This window comes from Mus caroli, unplaced genomic scaffold (genome assembly GCF_978045245.1).
Source record: "Mus caroli unplaced genomic scaffold, Mus_caroli_1 scaffold_1, whole genome shotgun sequence".
Taxonomy (NCBI): domain Eukaryota; kingdom Metazoa; phylum Chordata; class Mammalia; order Rodentia; family Muridae; genus Mus; species Mus caroli.
In genome coordinates this window covers 18,363,415-18,381,063 of record NW_028227256.1, presented here as the reverse complement: position 1 = coordinate 18,381,063, position 17,649 = coordinate 18,363,415, and the positions used below count along the sequence as shown (strand labels likewise).

General features: G+C 42.3%; 1 protein-coding gene across 3 annotated transcripts in view; it reads left to right on the top strand.

Moving 5' to 3' along the window:
* Positions 1–16,758, top strand: part of Kcnq5 (potassium voltage-gated channel subfamily Q member 5) — a 611,319-nt gene extending 594,561 nt beyond the window's left edge. For all 3 annotated transcript variants that reach the window (XM_085835922.1, XM_085835940.1, XM_085835933.1), the window contains 3 exons: positions 8,997–9,128; positions 9,903–10,029; positions 11,912–16,758. In XM_085835922.1, coding sequence (XP_085692048.1) covers positions 8,997–9,128; positions 9,903–10,029; positions 11,912–12,874 — 1,222 coding nt within the window. In that variant the 3' untranslated portion in view covers positions 12,875–16,758. The remainder of the gene's footprint in view (positions 1–8,996; positions 9,129–9,902; positions 10,030–11,911) is intronic.
* Positions 16,759–17,649: the final 891 nt, after the last annotated feature.

Below are 17,649 nucleotides of genomic sequence, written 5' to 3'. Positions count from 1 at the left end.
ATCCTGATCCACAGGCAGCCAGGAGGAGACCGTCTTCTGTAGTCAGCCAGAAGGAAACTCTGGATCCACTGGCTAGACTTGCACACTTATATGAGACCTCAAAGTCCCAATCCCACAGTGACACACATCCTCTAACAAGGCCACACCTCCCAATAGTGCCACTTCCCATGGGCCAAGCATATTTGAACCACCACAACCTGCTTACACCCTCTACTGAGAACACTAAACAGACTATATACAAGTGAAGCCAGTTTGTATATCTCTACTAAAAAGTGGGACTCGAGAGATTACTTGTTGGCTAAGAGCCTTCTTTGCAGAAGACTTATGTTCAGTATCCAGCAGCTACGTGGTGGCTCATAACTACCCATAACTCCAATTCCAGAGAGACTGGTAACCTCTTCTAACCTCCCACAGGCCCCAGGCATACACAAAGTACACATGCATACATTCTGGCAAAATGTTTACATACATTAAATATATTTTTCAAAAGCTAAAAAGAAAGAGAAAGGCAGACAGACTGAGTCAGGCCATCTAAGGTCTCTGAGCCTTCCCTAGTAACTAGAACCCCAGCCTGAGATGAAAGAAGAGTAGGGAAGTCTTAGGGGAATCTTTCTATAATTTGTTTTACAGGACCTTCAAAAAAATCAAATACTTAGCCTACAAATACAAGTATATATTGTTGATTATGTCTATACATTAACAGAAAAACAATATCACTAAATACCATAATGAATAACAACACATATGCTTACAAGAAGAGCAAAAATTACCAAATCATGCTGACCTGGTTGCCTATTCGGTGTGCTCCATGAATACTACCAAACTTGAGTTAAGGTCTAAAGATTGAGAGCTTGGGGTAGGCTTGGGTTGTCAACCCATTGTCTCTATCACTCAAGGATTAAGCATCACCACACCAGGATGGGGTCCTTGCGACTTCTTTCTTTGTATTTATTTTATTATCGAGACAGGGTTTCATTGTGTAGGCCTGGCTATCCTGGAACATTGTAGACCAGGATGACCTTGAACTCACAGAGATCTGCTTGCCTACAAGCATATGCCACGACCACCCTGGATCCTTGATTTTAAAGTTATTAGAGGCTGCATTTCTCATGGCAACTGAAACATCAGAAAATGGAGTTTTCTGAACTCAGAAGAAAGGCTGTGACATACAAAAGAGCTGAGCATAGGACCTCAGGAATCCAAGACAAATTAGGAAGAATATCCAGAGAGGAACCGCACATGTATTTTAGAGACAGTGGAATATATGATCAGATGCCTTAGAGGTGGACATACAGGATCCCTGTGACAGGCTGTTACCTCCAGAAACCATGTGCTACTGTTTTCTGCAGTCTAGCTCAACACTCCATCTCTGCACTCTCATATTGACCTGTGCTCCCAGCTGCCTCCTGTCTGCTTGCCAGCTACCGCCTTCTGTCTGCTTGCCAGCTGCCTTTCTAGTCCGAAAGTGCTGTGGCTGAAGGGGCTTGTGTCTTACACTGGCTTCCTTCAGTGCTGGACTAGAAGGTGAAATTATCCATTTCCTATCCAAGCAGGTGTTTATCACAACAGCAGGCAAACAAGACCAAGGTTGTCATGAAATCTCTGAGGCTTAGAGTGTAGCTCTAAAAAGCAATTTCCTGGTATTCATAAATCCTTGGATTTAATCCATAGCACTACAAAGTAAAGTGTGTGTGTGTGTGTGTGTGTGTGTGTGCATATGTATGTATTGATGCCTAGTCTAGTGTGGCAGCTACACAGCCTGTATTTCCAGGTACTCAGGCCACTTGAGTCTCAGAATTTAAATCCAGCATGGGCAACATGGTGAAACTCTGTCTCAAAATAAGAGGAGAAAGATTCAAAAATCTCTGGGTCGTATCCCAGACCAATTAAATCAGAATTAGAGTCAGAGCCCAAGCTCCCTGGGTGATTCCGAAGAGCAGCCAAGCTTGGGTAATAGTGCTCTCTTCACAGTCAATCAAACGCCTCTTCAGTTCACAGTCAGTTGGGCCCTCTCTGCCCCACACACGGTTTGGCTGCTGGCCGGGCCATCCATCTGTTGGTGGCAGCAATAGTCACTGCTGCTTCTGTTTTCCCAGGATTCTTCTCGCTGCATATTCATATCTTCACCCTGATTTAGAGCTACTGGAAGGAGACTCTTGTGAGATTTTATAACTTGTGGCAACACAACAAATGCACCCACATTTCCTTAGATCCTCAGAAGCACACATGTGTTTGTGTGTATTTATAGACATATTCTACCCAGAGTTTAACTTTGCTGTAGTTCCTTAGTTCTCAGAAAATGTGTGAGCAGGCTTCTCCAGTTTCTGGAGGAGGTGCCAATTCAGAATCTGATGTGAATCTTCAGCACCCTCTAGTGGTAGTACTGGAGTACATCAGTTTTGTTCAACAGGATCATTTTTCCACTCCTTTGATTACCAACAGCATCCAAAGAGACTGACCTGAGGAATCTGGTGTGTTGCATTAGCCCTGTGATACAGCTCATCCGTGTGAAGAGTCTCCACTAAGTATAACTGACTTCTCAGCCTTTTCTTTGTCCCCAAAGGCCTGCCGGGAATTGCAATTAAGAATAGGCCATTCACTTGGCAAAGGTTTATTAAGCCTGTTATGTGACTGAAAAAGGCCCTAGTACATCAAAGTACCAAAGTATTAAGACAGTAGGAGACTATAATAATTAAGGGCTTAACTCTGGAGTCAAGCTGACTCATTTTCTATCCCATGCTTGATAGTTCTTTAAGTATGGGCCAAGCGACTTGGCCTCTCTTTGTACTACGGGTCCTTATCTGCAAAACAATTATACACCTCTCTCCGAGTGTATTAAGAAGTACAGTCTAATACTATCATCACCCTAATTATTAAATATATTTTAAAGGCTCTAATTTTACCCTGGGGCAATGTCCCCAAACATTTCCCCCACCCCTAGATAATGCACAAACTATCACCACTTCTTTTGGTAAACAAGGAAGAGGCCCCCAAAGTCTTTGACCTCTTTGACAACCCATTTCATAGATGTCCATTTATTCCTGGTTTCTTGGCCATCCCTCATAGTTCCTATCTAAAGCAGGGATGGGAAACAACAGCTAAGTCAAAACTCTAACCCCAAGTTCATTTGGTGCAAATTCAGGGTCACTGGGTCATAGCTGCATGTCTGTCTGTTTTCTCCAGGAGTTTGTGTTTCGGACAGAAACCATAGGACCTGCAGGACACATGACTTTCACCTGCTACCCTTTCACCTAGAATTACTTCTTGCCCTTTATCTGGGTTTTTAAGTTTCTCTGTATTTACACCCACCTATGTAGAGAGAGTTAAGACAGAATTTGCAGGCTAGCCCCAGACACAAAATCAGCTTTCACCCTCTACCCACCAACCCAGAACTTCACAAACTCCAGATCTCTCTTCCTTCTCTTATTCTGACAGATAAAAGTCATCTTCGTATCTTAAATACAATGCTCTTGGAAAGGCAAGTCAGTGAATAATGGAAAGACCTCTCAAATTCATAATTGAATAGCTTTTCTTTTTTTTTTTTTTTTTTTTTGGTTTTTCGAGACAGGGTTTCTCTGTGTAGCCCTGGCTGTCCTGGCACTCACTTTGTAGACCAGGCTGGCCTCGAACTCAGAAATCCGCCTGCCTCTGCCTCCCGAGTGCTGGTTGAATAGCTTTTCTTAAGACATTTCCCTCAAGGTAGATGTGGTGGCACATGCCTTTAATCCCAGCACTCAGGAGGCAAAGGTAGGCAGATCTCTGTGAGTTCCAGGTCAGCATGCTCTACAGAGTGAGTTCCAGGACAGGCAGGGTTACCAGGGAACACCAAAAAAAAAAAAAAAAAAAGTTATTCCCTTAATTTTCAACAATCTCATTTCTTCCTATGGTTTAAATTATTAAGCCTTGAACTTCATTTGATCCCCCAGGTAACCAGAAAATGGCCTAATCTCTGCTCTCTGGGAGATAATACATTTCAAAGTAAAAAGTAAAATGTCAGACCACATCAAGAATATTGTGTGTATACTAAAATGGAGATATAAATAAGTGGGCAACCCCTGCATTTGTTTAAAAGGAAAATATTGCAATCAGTAGGGTTAGGGAAAGAAGGAAATTTTTGAGATGAAGATGGATGAAGCTGTGGATGTTGCTGTAGATTCACTTGTGTGAGTGTCAGAGGTCACATGACTAGCCTTGACTATCTGCGTTGCAGTTATGAAGCTGCTTGCCTCCGATCCTCCCTGTGAGGGAGCTCTCTGGATTGCTAGACCGTGAGCCTTGGCATCCACAATAACTTACCACTTAACAGGTGAATGACCTTGGACTGGGTTACTCCAACTCTAGCTCTCCCCTGACTCCAAGAGCGAGGTGGGGAGTTGTTAGTTTTGAAGTGGTGTGGTGCAGATAAAACTGCTTAGCGCCTTGTGAGACATCTAGAAAGGTGGGACTATTAGAGAGCCATCGAAGAGGGCAAGAGCTGTCTATGTCTTGTTCAACCTTGTACCCTTACCATCCAGCTGAGCATCCAGGAGATCATATTGAATGCTCACATCCAGGTCACTGCAATGGAGATACAGACACAGTTTGGAACACCCCAGTGATCATCACTGTCAGCATGGGAGGTTAAGGTATAAGGCAGGAACCAGGAAAACCTGAGTGGGATCGTGCTTTGCTGTGTACTGGTTGCTTATTTGGGGGAGGTGAGGAAGTCAGTCTAAGATCTTTGTATTTCTGCTTCACAAAATACAGACCAGCTCTTCCAATCCTGTTGAAGCTAAGGCATAATGAATGCATTATGCATACACGTGTATGTATACATGTTCATGTGAGTGGCTACATAGAGGGGTATGTGTAGGTGGAGGTCAGAGATTGACATTTGATGGCTTCCTCTACTGATTTGCTTTTTGAGGCAGGATCTCTCACTGAACCTGGAACCCCAGCTGTGCCTCAGTTTGTATGTGAATACTAGGCATCTAGACTCAGACCTTCAAAACCAGGGTTTCCCAGCGCCAGACGTTCTTTACTTTTTACTGAAAAATCTTGCCTAAATGGTTTTAAGAAAATAAACAAACAAACAGATTACTGAGTATGATAGAGCACACGCCTTTAATCCCAGCACTCTGGAGGCTGAAGGCATGCTGATCTCTGTGAGTTCAAGACCAGCCTGGTTTTCAAAGTGAGTTCCAGGGCACCCAGGGCTTTTACAGAGAAGTTGTGTTATGAAAAGACAAACAAACAAGCAAATAAATAAATAAATAAAATTTAAAAAGATAAAAGGTGGAAGCAGAGGAGAAGGAAGGAAGAGGAGGAGGAGGAAAAGAAACAAACACAGAATCCCTTTTCTGAATAAGAATATTGATGTTGAAAAATATGGTAAAGAGCTGGGATGTTGTGGATGAGTGATTAGGATATAAATAATTTGAGGTTAAAGATACAATTAGAAGATAGAGTTGGGGTTTTTTTAAACTACTAAACAAATTGGATTCAGTCAGCTAACCTATCACTTCAGATAGGTAATAGATATTTTCTCTCTAAATTCTAATCTTTCCACTTTTGACCAAAGAATCATAAATTTTAGTTTTTAGAACAGAGCCCAGTTCCCTGTCTGGAATCCATGACTTTTGTAATAGAGATCAGTGAGCTATTTAATAGTTGAAAAACACCATCAGGTTTAACATTTACCACCTATGAGGCTGCACAGATTAATTAAAATGTCACACTCCTTTGCCTTTAGCAGGCGCTTTATGACACTATTGCAGTCACTAATTACCAAACCAAATGAGCTACTTGATGGCATCATGAAAGTGACTGGTGAAATACTACTTTAAAATCTGGGGCTCGTGCTAATTTGAGCTTTGTAATGAATGAACTCATATCCCTTAAAAAAATGTTTACATCCAAGTTTCATTGATAATTGTGCTTAAAAAGAAAAAGTGGCTAGGGAATCCAAAACTGTATGCAGAAATAGTTTACGGAAATTTTTACAAATTCAAAACTAGTATGCATTATTTTGAGATTTGCAAACATACTTGCATCTCAATAATGCATACAAGGAGCAGATAAAGATGCTTGCAACCTAGCCTGACAACCTAAATTTGACCCCTGGGATCCACATGATTGGAAGAGAGAATGGACTGCTTTAGGTTGTGTTCTAACTCCACGTGTGATTGTGGCATATATGTATGCAGAAAGAAAGAAAAATAGAAAGAAGGAGAGAGTGGGGGAAGGAAGGGAAGAAGGGAGGGAGAGAAGGAAGGGAGGAAGGAAGATGTAATTTCATAAAAGACCACTTGGACAACTATTCTGTTTATGGAGGAAGGCTTGCTTGAGAGTGGTGTGTGTGTGTGTGTGTGTGTGTGTGTGTGTGTGTGTGTGTGTTTGTCTCACTGTGTGTATGTACCTATGTGGGCATGTATGTGTGTGTACAGATGTGCATGTGAGTGCACATAAAGTTCAGATCAAATGCTTTCCTCAACTTCCACCCTATCTTTTGAGATAGAATCTCTCACTAATCCTGACTCTTGCCAATCTAGCTATGCTGGCCGGTAAGTCAGCCCCAGGAATCCAGCCGCCTCCACTCCCCCAGCATTGAGACTACAGGTGTATACCACCAGAACCAGTATCTTTACATGAATGCCAGAGATCCAAACCCAGGTTTTCTCATCCTTGTATGGCAAACAGTTTTCATAAATGCATCATCTCTCCAGGATGCTCTAGTTTTAAGATCTTATATTTTGATCTTAACGTATCTTGAATGTCCATGGTCACAAAGTGTTGCGGCCTGCCCGCAGTCCACAACACGAACGGTTCAACTGAGAATGGCAGTTCAGGCTGAAAAGAGAGGAATCTAGACGGGGCGGAAGAAACAATGGAGCTAAGACAACATCCTGATCAAAGCTCAATTTTACTATTTCCAGACACTCAGTTATAAAGGAAGGGGGAGGGAACCCAATATCCCGCCAAGTAACTCAGGGTCCAGTAGCAGGACGAACACGTGTGTGCCTCCAGGCAGCAAAGGCAGGTTCCAGCAGTGGGCGTGGCAGGACGAATGAGCCGGTAGCTCCACCCTTGAGCAAGCAGGTTCCAGGCTGGGGGAAGGGAGGCCACATTTCCTCCCATTAGTTAACAAAACAAAAATAAAAAAGGGGGTGGCCTGAGGCAGAAAAATTATCTATGTTCAATAGTTCTGCCTGAGTTCTTTTTTTTTTTTTTTTTTTTTTTGGTTTTTCGAGACAGGGTTTCTCTGTATAGCCCTGGCTGTCCTGGAGCTCACTTTGTAGACCAGGCTGGCCTCGAACTCAGAAATCCGCCTGCCTCTGCCTCCCGAGTGCTGGTCTGCCTGAGTTCTTAGGGCTAAAGAAAAAACCTGTTTCCGTGGGATTCCCTAACTTTTCTAATGGTAAACTGTATCTGGCTAAGACTGTCTTAAAAGCACTGACGGAATAGCAGCGCTGGGCTGTAGGCTCTGACTTTATAATGCTAATTAGTGCTGAATAGGTAGCTACCTGTTTGCATTTTAAGTAGGGCGTTGGAACCCTGGCTGAGTTTAACTAAACAAATTTAGAATAACACTGAGCTGATAATCCTCCGCAATTTTGGGTGACAGGCAGGGGAAACAGTGAGAAGGGGGTAAGACCAGCTCTTTAGTACAAGGCCAGTTGGCTTTTTATTTGGGTGGGAGGCAGTGAAGGGCCTGCCCTTACGACAGCAAGGTCTCCAACCTCTCTCCCCCCTATTAATTAAGTTTAAATAGGCAATGCTTAACAGAGGTGATCAAATGATTTTTTTCATCCATAGATGAGTGGGCCTTTAACCTTGACTTGGGTGGACATTGACCTGATTCCTCCCGTGAGCATTATAACAACTCACATCTGTGGCTCTTGGTATCTTTTGGGGAGGGGAGGCAGAGCCTTAAGTATTTTTGGTTTTTAGCTGGAGTCAGATACCAACCTCTTTCAAATCAGGTGTGTTGCACAGGGAACTCAGAAATGGTCAAGCTGGACCTTCCCTCCGCAGTAATCTCCTGCGCCAAGCGGTACCCATACTGTATTCATATGATTATGAATCAGTAGCGCATTTCTGAGTTATGCGCGGTCTCTATGAGACTTGTCAACCTCAGATTTAGCAAGGCCTAGACAAGAATTATGTCAGTATTAACACCATTAATTTTGGTTAAAATAGGAGCTGAAGGTCTTTCCTCTTCATACCTGTTATTCCCAGTAGCCTGAGGAACTAAGGACACCTTGCAGTAACAGCAAGGGTGAAAAGCCAGAGGCCAGCTAAGGGACTAAGCCCATCTCTATCAAAATAAGAACTAATCTCTGTAAATATATATGAAATTTCTACTTCCCTAGCTCTCCTGGTAAATCTAAATCTTATCTTAGACTGAAAAGCCACATGCTGGGATGTCCTTGGGAGGGAGATTAGCAGTACCACCTGTTTGCTCTTAGGGGCGGAGAAGGGAGAAGGGAGGCCACAACAAAGAATTGCATTTGACTATAGTTTTAATTGGAGATTTCAATGGGTATTAAACAGATGTAACACTTAATATTTAGTTTCTTTCATAGTGTGTGTTGCTGTGCTGTGTGTCTCACATGAAATATTCTTAATAATGCCCTCTTTAAACTCTGGCTTTTGTACTGCATTACTGTAGGAGCATAAAATAATTTAATACATGATTTTTGCTTCCAGGAGTTTCATATGTGTATATATTTAACAACCTAGGGCAGCGTTGCATATGCTAAGCAAATCTCCTAACACTGAGTTGTATCTTTGGTCTTTTTTCATCCTGAGACAGGATGTTGCTAAGTTTTCCAAGCTGGCCATGTAAGCAAGGCAGGTTCTGAGCTCGCAGTCTTTCTGCCTTGGCCTCTAGAGTAAGTGGGATTGTGGGTCTGTACACTAGGAGATTTATTTTTGTTGTTGTGTTTGCTGACAAATGTATAGTAACTTATTTTGACAAAGTTGTGGGAAATAATATTCAATATGTATTGATACAGAATTATGAAGTTTCATGTTGCAAAGCGGAAGTTTAAGGAAACATTACGCCCATATGACGTAAAAGATGTCATTGAACAATACTCTGCTGGTCACCTGGACATGCTTTGTAGAATAAAAAGCCTTCAGACACGGTAAGCAATGGGCATGGAAACTATCTGGTATTTCCTACAATACACAAAACCTTTCAATTCTGTAGTTCTGATTCTTTTTCGGTAGGCCACAGGATGGTTGCCTTTTAACATAGATTGTATTCTTCTTTTCGTAAATGGAGAGAATGTTAGTGGTACCTTGTAGGGTTGACCTGACTATTGACTAGTCAGTATAGTTTGTAACACGTAGTATCCTTGGCACTGGCTAATCAGTCAATGTTAATGATAGGCTAACGCGGCAGCTCAGTAGAACACTTTACAAAAAAAACATAGCTTCCTTACCTGCTTATTATCCACATATCAGGTATCAAACAAATCCTCACTGAACCTGTTCTATCAGTGTAAAATAATCAGAATTACGATTTCATGGCTTTTATGGTAGAACTCAGAACTAACTGGTCCAAGGGAGACGTTATTTTGTTTGGACAGTTTTCCTCTAGACACTCCTTCCTACGTGACTTCATATGTGATCATATGTAATGCTGTGTTAAGAGAACCATCAGGGGCTGGAGAGGTGCCTTAGCTAAGAACACTTGCTGCTCTTCCAGAGGACCTGAGTTCAAATCCCAGCACCAATGTTAGGTGGTCCACAACTGCATGGAACCCCAGCTCTCAGAGAATCTGACTCCTCCAAAGGGACCCGCACACAAGTAGCAGACACACACACACACACAAACACACACACACACATACACACACACACACACACACACACACATTTAGTGCCTATAACCAGAAATCTTCTTTGTCTGGCAGTGTTGATCAAATTCTTGGAAAAGGACAAATGACGTCAGATAAGAAGAGCCGAGAGAAAATAACAGCAGAACACGAGACAACAGATGACCCCAGCATGCTCGCCCGGGTTGTGAAGGTTGAAAAGCAGGTAGGGCTCAGCCCCACTTTCAGCTGGGATTCATTCATCACAGCAGAGTATATGCAACTTCAGTGTTAATATTCACGCTAATCGTTTTAAATTTTATCTTATGTGTGTGAGTGTTTGGTCTGCATATATGTCTGTGCTTGAACTTTAGTGCCCAAGGTCAGAAGAAGCTGTTGGATCTCCTAGAACTGGAGTTGTGAATGGTGTGAGCGGCCATGCCCAGCTGTGGGTGCTGGGTATCACACTCCTGGTCCTTATCAGTGCCCTTAACCTGAGCTCTCTCTCCACCTCCTGAACTTAATTCTTGTTTGTTTTTTGAGACAGAGTCTCTCTACAGAGCTCTGGCTATCCTGGAACTCACTCTAGGCTAGGCTGGCCTTGAACTAACAGAGATTCGCCTGCCTCTGCCTCCCCAATGCTGGTATTAAAGGCCTGTGTCACCATGCCTGGCCTCCTAATGATCAGTATATGTTTTAAGAATGAAATGGAGAGTATCTAATTGCCTTATGAATAGACAGTGTTCTTTAAAACACCTTTGGATTGCCACTTTTATCTTGGGCTGGCGAGATGGCTCAGCGGTTAAGAGCACTGACTGCTCTTCCAAAGGTCCTGAGTTCAAATCACAGCAACCACCCATAATGAGATTAGACTCCCTCTTCTGGTGCATCTGAACTCAGCTACAGTGTACTTATGTATAATAATAAATAAATCTTCGGGACAGAGTGAGCAGAGTGGACCAGAGGGAGCAAAGTTTCTAAAAAAAAGAAAACAAAAGAAACTTTTATCTTAGCCGGGCGATAGTGACTCATGCCTTTAATCCCAGCGCTTGGGAGGCAGAGGCAGGCAGATTTCTGAGTTCAAGGCCAGCCTGGTCTACAAAGTGAGTTCCAGGACAGCCAGGGCTATACATAAAAAACACTGTCTCGAAAAGAAGGAAGGAAAGAAAGAAAGAAAGAAAGAAAGAAAGAAAGAAAGAAAGAAAGAAAGAAAGAAAGAAAGAAAGAAAGAAAGAAAGAGAAAAAGAAAAAAAAGAATCTTTTATCTTGTCAGTTAATACTTATCTGAAAGCAACTAAAGAATTTCAAAGGTTAAAAAAGCAAAAGTCAGCCATATTTTATTTTCATGGTGTCTCCTTTAGTTTCCTTCATTTAAAACAAGATTTTAAAATCTCCACCATAACTGTGGCAAACATTGGTTATTTGTTAACCCTGATACTGTATCTTCTCAAAGAGTCTTCTCAATGGAATTCATTTTATTTATTTTCTTTATTTCGGGGCTTGGGGGGACAAGGTCTCACTATACACCTCTGGCTGGAAGTCACTACACAGATCAGGCAGGCCTTGACCACTTAGCTACCCACCTGCTCCTGTCTCTCAAGTGCTAGGATTAAGGATGTGCACCACCAAGTCTGGCTTTCACTTTAAATTTGATTGATCCTTAAGTTTCCTGATTTCATGATAGTCTAAGGTTTCACTAAACTTCACTAGCATCCCAGAAAGGAAAGCAAGCAGTAACGCAAAGAAAGTCTCGATGATTGAAAATCATCTTGAGGTTGCATTTCAATGGTACTAAATTGATTTAATAAATAAATAAATAAATAAATAAATAAATAAATAAATGTAAAAACTCTATTTAAAGTTTTAAAGAGAAGAGAGGAGGGTGCACAGAGGGTCCCATAAATGCCAAAGTAACGCCCTCCTTTTCCTCCTGTGGCACTGTCACAACCAGCGAGCACGACACTCCGTAAGAGTTACAACTGGAGCGGCCTTCATAGTAGTTATTTTACTCTGTCAATCCAATTTTATTTCACCTTTCAGCACCAAAAAGTCAAGTCAGTTCCTCATAAGAGTGTGTACTGGTGTCTAACTATTCTCTCCGCTTCCAGGTCCAGTCCATCGAATCCAAGCTGGACTGCCTGCTGGATATCTATCAACAGGTCCTCCGGAAAGGCTCTGCCTCCGCCCTCACTCTGGCATCCTTTCAGATCCCGCCTTTTGAATGTGAACAGACCTCTGACTATCAAAGTCCTGTGGATAGCAAAGACCTGTCTGGCTCAGCACAAAACAGCGGCTGTTTAACGAGGTCAGCCAGTGCCAACATCTCAAGAGGCCTGCAGTTCATCCTAACGCCAAATGAGTTCAGTGCTCAGACTTTCTATGCGCTTAGCCCTACTATGCACAGCCAAGCTACCCAGGTGCCCATGAGTCAAAACGACGGCTCCTCCGTGGTGGCCACCAATAACATTGCAAACCAAATAAGCGCCGCACCCAAGCCAGCAGCCCCAACAACTTTACAGATCCCACCTCCTCTCTCGGCCATCAAGCACTTGTCCAGGCCAGAACCTCTGCTCTCAAACCCCACCGGCTTACAAGAGAGTATTTCTGATGTCACCACCTGCCTTGTTGCCTCCAAGGAAAGTGTTCAGTTTGCACAGTCAAACCTGACCAAGGACCGTTCCCTGAGGAAAAGTTTCGACATGGGAGGAGAAAGTCTGTTGTCTGTCCGCCCCATGGTGCCCAAGGACTTGGGCAAATCTCTGTCTGTACAAAACCTGATCAGGTCGACAGAAGAACTGAACTTACAGTTTTCAGGCAGCGAGTCAAGTGGCTCTCGAGGCAGCCAAGATTTTTATCCCAAGTGGAGAGAATCCAAATTGTTTATAACTGATGAGGAGGTCGGTGCCGAAGAGACAGAGACAGATACTTTTGACGGCACCCCACCGCCTGCGGGGGAAGCTGCTTTCTCATCAGACTCTCTAAGGACTGGAAGGTCACGGTCATCTCAGAACATTTGTAAGACAGGAGACAGTACAGACGCCCTCAGTTTGCCTCACGTCAAACTGAACTAAGCTCTTTGTTTCCTTTCTAAGCATAGCTGTTCTTTTAGCCATACATATCACTGCATGAAGTTCTCTGGAAGCCCGTCTATAGAGTTGAAATCGCACAAGAGTCAGGAAGAACGCGAAAGGCCATTTATAAGCCTGTTATCTTTTAATTGCATGAAAATGCATGTTTAGGGGTGGCAGAAATTCCAAGGTACATCGACATTAATCCATGCATTTAATAACGTACCTTGAGTCTAAAATCCCAAGCCAACAGTCGCTGCTGATGCTATGGGGTGTGTGAAGATGCCGGGATATTAGTTCAATTGCAAGAGTTGACGCTGTGTTTTGAAATTGTGAAAGTAAACGCCTTCAAATTTCAGGCATTTCTGCTTTATGACTAGATACAAAGTACATTTTCAAAATTAGGCCATAATGTATGTTTAGACACAATGGCTATCAACAGCTGCTAATAACAAAAGTAAAGCAGAATTTGGAATATAACCGAAATGGCTGCTTATTTCAAGAAACCTTTGCCAACCCGTTCCTCCTAAGTCATTTCATCAATGTAATTTGAATGTCAATCTGTGTGCTTCTGGTGACTTAGCGATGTGGCAAGCAGTTTCGCACATTGTTTTCATGTTGTCCTTTATGCTGCGAATGTTTTCCAATTAGAATATGGCCAGATAATGTTATTGAGGGCCAGTGGGGGAGGAGACTCCCCTTCCTACGGCATCTTCCACTTTGTGACAACATAGTCTCTAATGGAGGAGTCAACTCTGAAAATGGTCAACCTCTCTACAAGCATATGAAGTACTGGTGGATTTAACAGCCTGTGCAACGGGGCTGGTCTCTCTGTGAGGATACAACCACAGGATTGCCCACCCTGTCCCCTCAAATGGCCAGGGTTACTAGCAATTCCCATGTAGTGGACATAGAGGTATAGGGCCTGGGGAAGGGGTTTCCTACTTGAGGTTGGGGGAAAACAACTTGGAAAGACTCCACAGTTACCACAGGTGGGTGACATTAAAGGAAGTACATCCCCATCCCCATCCCCACCCCACCCCCATGGGCAAGGAGGAGAGGAGCCCAAAATTTGAAATAACTAGATTTTCTTAGAAAAATAAATATTGCTAGAAAATCCAACTACCTAAACATCCCTTATTCTTATATAGCAGAGAATTTTGCAAGCTATTTATTTTTAATATGCCCTGAGTGTCTTTTGCTATTAAGTAGCACATTTTGCATATGAAAGGCTAAAATGAAACTTCCTTTACTTTTATACTATAGTGAACATTTTTCTATTCTTCCCAACAAAGTTATCCCAAATAAGAAACTACCGGCTCAGTTTCCAGGTTATGAATATTTATAACTGCAAACCAGATAGCACTGGATGGGTCTGCAGATCAGAACTCGTTAGTCATGTATCATGATGGAAAAGAAACAAATAAAAAAGTATATTTATTAAAAATGTATTTCCCAAAAGGCAAGTAATGCTGGATGCTTGTTAGAATTCAACCCCATACCTGTAATCATAGAGATGGGGAACTGAAGATAGAGGATCATGAGTTCAAGGCTAGCCTGGCTCATACAGCAAGACTGTGTAAAGAGAGTGGAGGAGAGGGGTGCTAACGAAAGATCTATAACTGCCATTTAAATTATATAAGCTTTAACTAAAAGATTCCTGAAGCCAGGCGTGGTGGCGCACGCCTTTAATCCCAGCACTCGGGAGGCAGAGGCAGGCAGATTTCTGAGTTCGAGGCCAGCCTGGTCTACAAAGTGAGTGCCAGGACAGCCAGGGCTACACAGAGAAACCCTGTCTCGAAAAACCAAAAAAAAAAAAAAAAAAAGATTCCTGAAAGAAGATTTTTTTTTCTTTTTGTACTGGGGGTTCTGGGTTGGGAGAGTAGGGGCCTTTTCAACCTTTTTAGCTGGGCAGAATCTAGGGATGTCAAGTGGTTGATGGAAGCAAGGAAGCCTATAAACCCACCAGCCTCTCCCACAACAGAATGCTGTCCCTGAACCATCGCCCTTACTTTTCTTTCCCCTAACTGGTAACTCTACACCACAATTTTGCTTTAAAACTTCACCAGGTTTCAGCCAGCCTCCACCCTCAAGCAAACCAATTCTCTCTTCCTTTGTTTCTTCCCAACCTTTAAGTAACTTTGTCATTTAAAGTCTTCCTCTCTCTCTCTCTCTCTCTCTCTCTCTCTCTCTCTCTCTCTCTCTCTCTCTCTCTCTCTCCCTCCTCCCCCCCAAGGACGCATGCAGGGTGTGGTCGCACACCTCTAATCCCAGGATTTGAGAGGAAAGTTGGGTGGATCTTTGTGAGTTCAAGGCCAGTCTGGTCTACAAGGTGTGTTCCAGGCCAGCCAGGGTAACAGAGAGACCCTGTCTCAAAAAAAAGTTGGGGGGGGGGGCAGGGGGGAAGTGTCTGAAAAAAGACAAACAAAAACTTTCTTGGACTCTTAATATGGTCTCTTAGAGTGTAGCATTCAGGATCTTCTGACCTATGAGAACATCTTTAAAGTCTGAATTTTACACTCCATTGAAATTGGAATGTTCTTCAGCCTTTCAAGCTATTCTTCTCATTTTACAAACAGAATGCTACTAAATTATTATATGACTTTATTTACGTATGTCTCCAACCAACCTGAATGATGTACCCTCCAAAGGACATTATACACATGTGTGTATACCCACAACACATCCCTCACCATTGAACAAAAGCCAGAGATACCTGCCTGGCACTGAACAAGGCTCACTCCAAATACTGGCTGAGGAAGAGAAGGGAGCTGACAGCTTCCAGACAGCACTGATACTGTCTCAGGTTGAACCCCACTGGCAGCAAGAATTGTGAATGTATCAGGGACCCCTTCTTCTTAGGCATCCTCGGGCCTCAAACACAGTACAGTTCATCTAACATAGCTGAAAGCTGAAGATTCAGAGACAAAGCCTAAACGTGTCCCTACGGTCTTAAGCACAGCAAAAATGTGAAGAATGACATTGAGAATGATGTCTGCACATTGAAGCCATTTGTGTCTGCTTTATTCTAGCACAAAACCACCTGGATGTTGGTAGGTTTTGGGTGTGTACATTTCAGAGGTATGTCTATTATGTCATGCTCTGGGGGAACGGAGGAGGGGTCTCCCATTTACACTTAGCAGAGACCCATTGCTCCACCCCAAAGAGTGGCAGGGGTGATGGAAGGGGAGCACACTGAATAACCCTGTGCTTTCTCAGCCCAAACCCATCTGCCCTTCGCAAACCACAGGGTTGGTGGAGCTCATATAGAAGAGCAATCATCCCATGCAGGAAGTTACCTAAATCATGTTTGCCACGTCTAATCTAAATGATTGCATCTTGTTGAGCCAAATTAATATCTGTAGATGGCAAATTCATTTAATTTAAGAGCTTTATTGGGTTTTCTAAGTACTTAATTTGGGTTCTTAGGTGCTTTTCTGACCTGCCATTGGCTCAGCCTTTTAGTATTTTGTTTTTTTCTGGAAGGTTCTTAATATGAAAATCAAAAAAGCCTAATAGAGGAGTTGAGGCACACACTAGGTATATATCATACCTATTTCCAGAGAAGAACTATAAAGAATGATGAAACCCAGGCAAACAGATCATCCAGTCAGATGCTATCACAGATGCTAATTCCCCAGAACCCATTTTTTTTTTTTTTGCCTTAAATGACATGGTTGTGTTTTTGTAAGGAAAATTTAATTTAATTTAATTATGTGCATTTAACTGAGCAGTTCCAAAAGTCATGTATGAAAACAATGCAATTGTCTGTTTCCTGAAAAACAACTAAATCAGGAATAGCACACCCATTTCAAGCTATCATTAAAATGTAATTTCCTTTGCTCTTTTACCAAGATGATATGTTTTAAACTAAAACATTAAAAAGATGTCTATAAACAGCTAGTGTGACTGCTTTTATCTGGAATGAACTGGTTGGATCTGTCTTAAATGTCTGCGATGAGATCTGTTGATAGACTTCTCCGGAATTGGCTGACTGACCCAAGTAACTCAACTGTACAGATTTTGTAGAGATATATGTCTGTGGTCGTGGTAAAAAAACTGTTGCGTTTGGGGAATGGAAGAGATTTGCATATGTTCTCAAGGATAAAATTAAGAAAACTATAATTTTTTTGATTGCTGAGGATTCAACTAAGGTTCCTGGCCATGTAAGCCCTAGACCAAACAAAACCTAATTTGATATGGATCATCACAATAAGTCCGAGTTATTGGTTCTTCTGTTGAGTACAATTCTGAATAGCCCTTACCCACACTTCCTGAAGCAAAAGTTTTATAGATTACAGATTAATGTTGACTTTAGGATATTTGAAAATACATAATACACTTTTTTGTTTGGTTTGGTTTGGTTTGGTTTTGGTTTTGGTTTTCTTTGAGACAATGTTTCTCTGTATAGTCCTGGCTGTCCTGGAACTCACTTTGTAGACCAGGCAGGCCTCGAACTCAGAAATCCTCCTGTCTCTGCCTCCCAAGTGCTAGGATTAAAGGCGTGTGCCATAATACACTTTAGAGATGGGATCCAAGTCTACACACAAAATTTGCTATGTCACATACACTCAAATCTAAAACCTTACAAATGCTAGGCAAGTACTTGACCACGGAGCTCACCCCAGACACTTATAATTTGTTAATAATGTGTGCCATGGAAGAACATTTTATGGAATTTTCTATTTATGGTGATCATGTCAACATTAAAAAGCTTCTAGATTTGGTAGCCTTTGGGGATTCAGCCTTTGAGATAGATACTCAGCCAGTATAACAAA